At 47.8% G+C, this 10,274-nt stretch overlaps 1 protein-coding gene across 1 annotated transcript in view; it reads right to left on the minus strand.

The window, feature by feature from the left end:
- Positions 1-10,274, minus strand: part of FRYL (FRY like transcription coactivator) — a 210,074-nt gene that overhangs the window by 23,291 nt on the left and 176,509 nt on the right. Inside the window, 5 exon segments of the mRNA XM_027775907.1 lie at positions 1,276-1,479; positions 4,246-4,422; positions 4,784-4,858; positions 4,982-5,143; positions 7,360-7,560. Of these exon segments, the coding sequence (XP_027631708.1) occupies positions 1,276-1,479; positions 4,246-4,422; positions 4,784-4,858; positions 4,982-5,143; positions 7,360-7,560 (819 nt within the window).

Genomic DNA, 10,274 nt, shown 5'->3' on the forward strand with positions numbered 1-10,274 from the left:
AAAGAGTGGGAGTGCAGAGCCGCTGTAATGGCCGCCCCTCACTAGGAGGGCTCATTTTCTTTGAAAAGTAGTAATTAATTAGAAAAAGAAAATCACATTTTCTTCTTTTTAAGCAAGGTTATAACATTTCAGAGCTCAGTTAGAAATATCAAGTTTACAATTTAGAGTATGTAGACAGAAATGAATTGTTTTCTATGAGGAGGAAACCACGTTTTTAAAAATCTGAATACCACCATAGCTAGGGTTGGTGGTCAGCTGTGCCCCACGGCGATCCCGAGAGCTGTTTACTAAGCACTTACTGTGTGCTAGATGTCTCTCCCCCTTAGAAAATTCCCACAAGGCAGACACGACCAGCAGTTCCATGTTTTTTTTTTAGAGAGATTTTTGCCATAGGGTGCATACCCCCACCGGCCACTCTTCCCCTCATGGGCAGGCTGGGTGGGTGCGAACGTCTGGGTTAGCGTGAACAACCCCTCACTCAGAGCTGGTCCCCACAGCGGGCAGGTGCTGGGTCGCCACCGGCCACTTCCCTGTCGCCCACGGGGGCTTCCCGTGCCTCCTCTCTCCGTCCGCTGACACCTCGCGTGCACCCACACTTGTGCACGGCGGACTTCCCTGGGTCTGCCTTTCTCACTTTTCACTCGTGCTTTAGATCTCTGCCATCTGGCTGGGCTACGGGTCAGCACCTCCGTCCAAACGCCATGACAGCGACAGGGACAGACGCCCCGCCATCCTTCCACACCTCCCGAGCTAGGTGGAGAGTGGGCGCAGATCACACGGTGCTGGCAGCCCACACTTGTGCACGGCGGACTTCCCTGGGTCTGCCTTTCTCACTTTTCACTCGTGCTTTAGATCTCTGCCATCTGGCTGGGCTACGGGTCAGCACCTCCGTCCAAACGCCATGACAGCGACAGGGACAGACACCCCGCCATCCTTCCACACCTCCCGAGCTAGGTGGAGAGTGGGCGCAGATCACACGGTGCTGGCAGCCACACCAAGGCTGACAGTCAGTGCCACACAAGCCGCGGGCCTCTCAGAGTGCCCAGAACTCTCTGCCCCCAGGAGAGAAGCCAGGCAGACACGTGGCAGTAGCTGAGGGCTGCCGGGGTGCTGTCACCTGTCACAGGGTTAGCCCTCCCTCTGCGGCTGTGTGTTCATTTCAGTGTGTGTGTTTTACTCACACTGAAACAAAAACCAGAAAACCAAGATGGTGGTCACTATGGGGGAAGCTGAGAGGAAAGACCGACTGCCCCGGAAGTCAGGGTCGCTGGGTACCATCTGCGTGCGGGAGAGGATCTGGCTGGCCGTGAGCGCCGCTTCCTCCTCGGAGGACTCGTCCGTGTCCTCCTGGTTGGTCAAGCTCAGGCTGGGGGTGCTGCTGGAGCACGGGTACCCCTGCAGGGAGGGCGTGTCCCCCTTGTCCGTGCTGTCCAGAGAGCGCCGGCGGACTCCCCAGTTGAAATTGTCCATGCTTTCTCCCTGCGGAAGCAAGACGTGCGTTCTTACACCTCAGGTGCACGCTCGTAAACGCAGCAGTTCACACACACAAACGTGCACCGGCGAGGAACGCTCGGCGTCGTCAGAAGCAGAGTTTCAGTCAGCCCTTCAGTTGCTGTAAACTTTTAACCCATCGTGAAATGTTAATATTAAAGAGATCACAATCACGTGGTTGATAGATAACCTGGGAACTAAATCATCTTCTGGACTTTCTGCCTCATATCCCTGGGGGCCACTAAATCGGCCATCGAGGCCTCTACTCTAATACACCAACGCAGATGAGACAGCAAGGAGGACGGACACCTCGCGGACAGACGGACAGCTCACAGACGGACGACACCTCACAGACAGACGGACACCTCGCAGACAACAACAAACGCACAGCACACAACACCAGGCTGCAACTTACCTGCAGCTCCTGGTTAGCAAAAAGGAAAACATACAGAATTAGAAAGAACGAAGACAAACACTTAAATATACACTACACTCCTGGGGAAACTTTACAATTTCTCAAACCCATAGACTGATTCAAGCTCTGGATTAAGCTTTGTGCAGGAAGCTGACATGTGACTCAAACTGCTTTTGTTCATACGAAATATAGTGAGGAGAAGTCAGAGACAGACACGTAACATTCTTAAGATACGCTTTGGCAACACAAACTTTAAGAAAATCTTCAAAACTTACATAGATTTAATGCCTGGTACCATGCAAAAACCGACTTAAAGTACCCACATGCAGTTGACAACATACACGGTTCATGTTGTTTTAGTCTGTAAGGTGGATCTGGCTAATTCAATAGTCATTTTTGTTTTTTTACTATAAAACAATTCAGAATCAAGAACACAGCTATCAAAATATAATTTGCCAATTTCTAAAGGTCAGGAAGGTACATGGCACATCTCGGTCTCATCCTCCCTGAAGATTATGCCGTTATGTTTCCATTATCCGAGGAAGACCCTCCTACTGTAAGAACCTAATTCTTACGCGTTTTCTTAGGCTCTGCTGTGGCAAATTACACTGAACTGGCTAGCAAAATACGACTTATTTCGGGGGGTGGATATCTCTTTATTTAGGAAGGGATTGTTCAGAATACAGATTTCCTTTTTTTTTTTTTTTTTAATTTGCTATAGGGTGTATGTGTGTGCAAGAGAAACAGAGAGAGAGAAAACAAGAGAAAGCACCCCTGAGGGGGATGGCCCTACTATAATCCCCTCTCTGACTCTCCTCTCGGGATTTTGGGCACACACACGCCCAGCATGTCCTTCAAGCCACCAACTCTGAGCTTTGAACTGTAGAGTCGGCCATGCAGGCTCAAGCTGCCCCACCCAATACACCATAGGCTGGCCCCAAGAATACAGGTTTTCCAGTCTCACTTTTTAAAAACATAAAGCAGAGGACTACTGGGGCTGGCATGTGGCATGGTGGTTAAGGGTGCTAGACTCCCACATGGCCACCTGCGGTTTGAGACCCAGACCTGACAGCTTGCTTTTTCACTTTTTCTCTCTCTGTCCCTCTCTGGTCAAATTTAAATAAATAAACAAATAGTCAGAGGAATACTTATTTTAAATGAAATGTCACAGGGAAATCTGATGAAATCTGATGCAAAACTGATAAAGTCGGAGCTGCTCTGGTCGAGGAGTCCAGCCCTCCTCACCCTGCCTTTGCACCTTTCCCTGGCTGTTCTGCAGAGTATCTTAGGCTCTCCAGGGTTCTTCCTGCAGGTCAGAGTCTGAGAACCACCTCCCTCCGACACACTCTCTCAAACGTCCCGTGCACGCAGCACACACGCGACAGTGGAGACAGCCCTCACTAGAACCGCTGAGGGAATGAACACACGCTGCGGGCTTCGGAGGTGGGGGAGATTTCAGAAGTTCCGTCAGCAGTTAGGGTCTAACTCTGGACCAGCCCCGTGCTGTGAGCCGATCCACTCTGCACCTGAGTTTGAACTGACTAACTACCACTGTGTCCAAACTAAGTCCACTCAGAGGAAAAGCCCTTTGGGTATTGAAGGAAAGGAAGCATCTGACTTAGTTACACAGAAAAAGTGGTAGGAATGTGAGAGGAACACCTCGGCCATTTTGTTAAGTGCCACCCTCTTCAAAACTGTGCTCCATCAACTCCCTCCTTCCTTCCCTGCCCCTTTCCTTTCCTTTCCTTTCCTTTCCTTTAATTTATAAGAGGCCATGTCCACTCATCAGACAGAGACAGAGAGAAAGAAACGAAGAACCCCCATGGGGATGGCCAGGCCTTCCCCTCAGTGTCTCCTTCCCTTTGGGATTTTGGGCACGCATGCACATGTGCCTGGTGTGTTTTTCAAGCTGCTGGGGGTCTGGGAATTGAACTGTAAGTAGACGTGTAGGATCCAGCTGCCTTAATCACCACACCATGCACTGGCCTCATGCCTGACCCACTTGGATGTGATTTTCTTTTTGTACTGTTTTGCTACACATTAATTGGTACAGCTCACGCAACGCATTTACGCCTGAGCACGCCCTAAAAATACTTTTGAAGAAATGCATTTTTTACTTTGTTTTAGAGATAACGGTGAACAATGGGATGGTTCCCCCTCTGTTTCAGACTTTTCTTTTACTGATTGATTGTAGTGATCAATCACATTTCGTTCCTGATTTAAATTTTTACCTTCTGGACTGTGCGTAGGCCTCAATAAGGAAAATCCCTGTGGTCCAATCCTGAATTCTCACGACATACTATTTCATAAACGGTATCATAGAAAGGCCAGCTTCTTACCTCTGCATCTTCCAATTCAACATCTAAAAAGTCGAAATCCTTGAAAACCCCGAACTGCTGTTCACTGCTGTTATCTTCCACTGCGGCTTCTTCCTCCTGGATGATGTCTTCGGTGGTAGAAATCAGGCTGGTCTGCTGGTCACCCACTTCCAAATCCTCATTGGAAGAAAATACAACCTGACACCCCGCAAAAAAAAAGAAAAAGGAAAAAAAAAAAGAAAAAAAAAAAAAGGAAAAAAAAAAAAAAAAAAAAAAAAAAAAGAAGCCGACCCATCAGCTTTGTCACTCTGCATGTAAGATGTCAGCACCCACGAGCCACGTGGGCCTCAGTGACCCCGGGGCTCCCCAAGGTTCCTCGCGGCTGACTAGCTGGGGACCCAATCAGCGTGGCTGTGAGGTGGCACAACAGCCAAGAAGCCGTGTCACTGCTAGTTAAGACCGTGGGGAAGTGAGAAGAGACAAGCAGGGAGACAGGAGGAAGTCTTCGAGGACTAACGTGGCCTTTCAGAGCTTTCCGCACGCCAATGTGGCTACTCACCGACGGGTTCTTCGGGAGGCCGGACTCGGGGCCGCAGAGGGAAAGCACGTTCATGAGCTTCTCCCTCGTTCTTCGCTGAAGGAGAAAACGTCCAGGGTTAGGGATGCTGATGAAAAGCAGACACAGTCTAGGTTCCATATGCATAATTAAGCCGATTTCTCCAGGCTACGAGTGTTCCATTTTCACATTCTGACGTACCTGTGATAACTGGGGCCTTTTCCAGCTGACGGGGACCAGGGCGTTGGAGTTGGAACCCGAGGAGGTCGAGGACGTACTCCGCGTGACTGCGATCACGTTCGGCTTCCCGTTCCTCCCAGCTGCCGCGTGCTGCTCGCCGTACTTGTTCCCGATAATCGGCGTCTGCACAGAAACAGAGCAGTGTCTGACGCTGCTATTCAACAGAAAGCCAGCTTACATGCGGTCACCGGTCTTCCACCTTCCACTTTCTATTGCCTACCAAAAAAAAAAAATGCTGCTCCGTTTTTCATCAAGAGAACTTACTGAAAATAATAACTTCACATCTGAAATGATCGGAGTGCTTATTTCTGTTTTAAATATGATCTGCTGAAGCCGGCAGGTGGTGTGGTGGCTAAGGCAATGGACTCCCACATGGCCAACAAAAGTTTGAGTCCCGGGTGTAGCAGCTTGAAGATCACGCTGGGCATATATATACATATGACCAAAATCTCAAGAGGAAAACAGAGGAGAAGGGACTGCGGTGTGGCCATCTCTCCTGGGGGGTGGTTTTTCACCCTCTTTCCAGTCAGCGCATACACCCTAGGGCAACCCCTCCCCCAAATATAATGTTTTCTTTATAAACTAATACTTCTACCCTCCATGATTATAAACTAAAGCGTCTTTGTAGAAAGTTCGAAAATATTAAAAAAAAAAAAAAAAACCCTGTAACCTCGCCGCTTAGATTTCTCTCTATTAAATTTTGGTGTTTTTGCATTATATATTGTTAAATGTGTTTTAGCAAATCTTGAAAATAAGTAACAACTTCAAAGAGGAAATTTTGGACAGGCCCCTTAGCCTAGTGGTTAAGGGAGTGGGATCCCACTCGGCCAACTGCAGGTCAAATCCCAGCCTGTCAGCTAGAAAAACACACCAGGCACGTGTGGTCACGCTGCAGATCCCAAATGGGGAAGGGACTGCAGTGTGACCACGCCCCCCTGCTCTCTATGTAGAAAAATTTCTATATAGCTTCTTACTACAAAACTAGTATTTCTAAAAGTTGAATCAATAAAAATTTTGTGAGTAGGGCCGGCAGGTGGTGTGCTGGTTAAAGGCACTGGACTCCCACAGGGCCAACTATGGTTCAAGTCCTGGACTCGGTGGCTTCCTTTCTCACTTTCCCTCACTCTCACTCTCTGATCAAATTGGAAAGTAATAACAATAAGAAATAAAATTAATTTAAAAAGTAATTAAAAAAAATTCTATCAGTAAAACATGATCAAAAGCACACTCATTTACGCAGCGATGTGAAGTGTCTGCAGTTTGCACTGGAAAACAAAGTCAAGCTCACCTGCAGGCAGTGAGTCCCCAGCCTCACCTTGCTCCCTCAGGAACCGGAACGCCATGCTCAGCTGCACTGCAGTGGTCTCGGCTCTGATCCCCGAACACACCAGGGGACTGCTTTACGGACCTGTCTTGGCGCGTTACCCCTCTGCAGGTAAGCGCCTAACTTAGCCTAACGCTGGTGCTGGGCGTCCAAGGAAGCCTCTTCAGAACCACACCTCCACTGACCGCGTGGACACTCGGGCTGGCCGCAACGCGTGTATGTGCCCACTTCTAACCCCGTAGGCTTCCGGGATCATGTGAGACCCTCTGCACCTCCAGGGCATCGCCAGTGCTACACGCAGCAGGTGCGAAGGGATTCTGGATGAAACAAACTGAAACCAAGGATAGCCGTGTGCCGCTCAGCATGGGGCTAATTCTGAGAACTGCATCACCAGGTGACCGCAGCGCTGTGCGGACATCGGAGTGCACGACATGGGAGTCAGCAGAGGCTGTGAGGGGCGGCCCAGGGTAATCGGGGCGGGGCCTGGTGTCTGTGGCCATAGCTGGCCAATATGCCCTTACGCCTTGGACTCAGCCTCCCCTCACACGCACCACACACAGCTGTACAGGGCTGCTTACTTTTCAACAGTCGCCTGCTTCCCGAAACCACGCCTTTAGGGACACGTTAAATTCCCAAGCACTTTTTTCTTTTCTTTTTAAGAATTATTTTGTTTTAACTTAATTAATTAATTAATTAAAATCTGACCAGAGAAGGACAGAACGAGAGCAAGAGAGAAAGTGAGAAGGCAAGCTGCCGGGTCCAGGGCTCGAACTGCAGTCGGCCATGTGGGAGTCCAGTGCCTTAACCACACCACCTGCCGCCCCTCCCACAGCACACTTAATTGACTGTGGTCAAGCACTTACCATGACGTTTACGCGTTTCCCGAGTGTCTGCGTGTCACGGCACTGCCCGCCGTGGCTACCACAGTGTAGCCCGTCAATGCTCCGGACGTGGACAAACAAACGAACAAGCGAGATCCCTAATGGGGCACCCATACCATTTGGGAGCCTCTTACCTCAGAGATATCGAAATGAAAATCTAAGGTCTTCCCCGGCAACTCCTTGGAGACGTGATTAAAGATCTTCGTGAAGGATATCTCAGGAGAGCCCATATCCCCCACTGCGTAGACCTTGGGGATGTCGCTGGGCACCACGAGGCTTGCCGAGCGAGACACCACCAGCTTGAGGATGTTGAGGGCTTCCTTCCAGTACGGGCTCTGGATGAGAGGAAGAACCCACATACCAGAGTCAAAAACTGCATGGCACAGACCATGGCAACGCTGTCTACAAAAACGGGTGAAAACCATCCATTTTCTCGGAGATCCTTAACAGAAGGTTAGCTACAAAAGGTAAAACACACAAGTTACTGTACTGCTAGGTGTACACAGTAACGCTACCAAACTGGAACAGCTTGCGTTTTCTCAAAAAATGCTTTCTTTATAAACAGTAGTACTGGGCCAGCAGGTGGCATGGTGGTTAAAGGCACTGGACTCCCACATGGCCGACCACAGTTCAAGTCCCAGACCTAGCAGCTTGTTTTCTCACTTTCTCTTTCTCTCTTCTTTCTGCCCTGGTCAAGTTAAAATGAATAAATAAAGTTAAATAAAATAATTATTTAAAATAAATAAATAAACAATAGTATCAGTTTGGAAAGTCTAATATATTGAGACTAACCTGGCAGTAGTGGTAAGCAAAGAGGTTATTTATATATGAAATTTCCAGATAAAGATTCTTTTTTTCTTTTTCTGGTTTTTTTTTTTGGAGAGGTTTTCACTATAGGGCGCGTGCACTTGCCAGACAGACAGAGAGAGACAGAGAGACAGAAAGCAAGAAATCACCCCCCAGGGGGGATGGCCACACTGCAATCCCTTCTCCTCTGTCCTCCTCTCGGGATCTTGGGCACACACGCACACGCGCCCAGCATGAGTTTAAGCCACTGGGTCCAGGACTTGAACCGCGGTCGACTATGTGGGAGTCCAGCGACATAGCCATTATGCTAACTGTTGGTCCCCAAGATTCTTTTTTTTAAAGTGTATCTTTTTATAAAATTATTTCATTTTATTTATTATTATTTATTTTGTCTGCTATATTGCATATACATTCACCAGAGACAGGCAGAGAGAGAAAGAGAGAGAAAAGGAAAATGAGAGAGCAAGCTGCCAGGTCGGGATTTGAACTGTGGTCAGCCTTGGGGGAGTCCAGTGCCTTAAGCACCATGCCACCTGCTGGCTCCTATAGTTTAAGATTCTAAATTTCAGGGAACCAGCAGTTAGCGTAATGGCTATGTCGTTGGACTCCCATGTAGTCGACCATGGTTCGCGTCCCGGACACGGTGGCTTAAAACTAACGTCGGGCGCGTGTGCGTGCGTGTCCAAGATCCCAGGAGGAGAATGGAGAAGAAGGGATTGTGGCGTGACCATCCCCCCTGGGGGGTGATTTCTCGCTTTCTGTCTCTATGTCTCTCTTTGTCTGGTGAGTGCACGCGCCCTATAGCAAAAAAACCTCTCAAAAAAAAAAAAAAAGATTCTAAATTTCAGATATTTTAAGTCTTGCAGATAAAAAATTTGATGTATACTTTCCTTTTTAGACATAAAAATATTAATGAACTAAAACATATTTTGGGGTTGACAAATAGCGAGGATAAATTCAACGCTAAAGCGTTGCTCTCAGTGGTCACTTCATTGTATAGGGTGAGTTTTTTATGTTTATTTTTTCAGAGAGTGAAAGCAAATTCATTAAGGAAAGTGTCCAGAGCAGACTGCTGCATAGGCAGGGCGGGCATGGACGGGTGGGCAGTTCATCCCCTCTCTGAGAGCAGGAGACGACTATTACCCAGAAGGAAAGACAGGAGCCCCCCAGGCAGGGCAGCTACAGTGAGTTTCCCCCCATCCCTATAAATATGTTTTTCGAGTTATTTTGTGCTTTTCTTCGGTTTGCATGTGCCAACCAGCATAATTCAGGGATGAGTTACATGACTGATATCTACATGAAAAGGATGAATGTGTAAGAATTAAAGGAAGAACCACAGACACCTACCAAGAGCACACAGAAAAGACAATTTCCCCCTCCTTCTGGCTTTAAGATCTCATCTCGCTCTTATATGATACATGTATTTTCACGCTCGACAACTCCCGGGGGAAGGAGACGCACCATTAATAAAAAGGAAAGTGTAAAATCTTCAGAACTGAATTAGCAAATGCAGTTAAACACATCATGATATGAAAATGTGTAAAACACAAAATATGAAATAGTGACAATGGCAACGTTTTAAGCATGTCACTGAGAAAATTCACATCCGACAGCAACACGCCGAAGTAGAAATTGCCGCCAGTCACAGGTCGCTGTGCTCCGCCTAGACAAGGTGGCTGGGAGTCCATGGCGGGTGGGGGTGGGGGGGGATGTTCAATTTTTGATAAAGCAGAAATCACCGTCATGAGCCAGCAGCTAAATCTGATCTGGTTCTCATGACATTTCAAGATGAATTTGAAAAAACGCTGGTCTTTTTTTTTTGGTTTTGCTACAGGGTGCATGTGCTGGCCAGAGGGAGACAGAAAGAGACAGAGCAAGAGGGAAGTGAGAAATCACCCCTTTGGAAGATAGCCGTGCCACAATCCCTCCTCCTACATCCTCCTCTCGGGATTACGGGTGCGCACGCACATGCACCTGGTGTGATTTTCAGATTTTTAAGTCACTGGTTCTGGAACTTGAACCGTGGTGGCCATGTGGAAATCTATTTTTTATCCCCCATGCCACCTGTTACTCCCCCTCCCCCCATTTCTGGCACTTTATATCAGACACAAAAAAGTACACAAAAAAGTAGCTCTAAAACACAGATTATTCAAAGAGGCCTTCAGTTTCTTCTTCTTCTTCTTCTTTTTTTTTTTTTTTTTTTTTTAAGGTTTTTTTTTTTGGGGGTGTGCCCTCCCTAGAA

The sequence above is a fragment of the Tupaia chinensis genome, unplaced genomic scaffold (assembly GCF_000334495.1).
Source record: "Tupaia chinensis unplaced genomic scaffold, TupChi_1.0 Scaffold000054_1, whole genome shotgun sequence".
NCBI classification, from domain to species: Eukaryota; Metazoa; Chordata; class Mammalia; order Scandentia; family Tupaiidae; genus Tupaia; species Tupaia belangeri.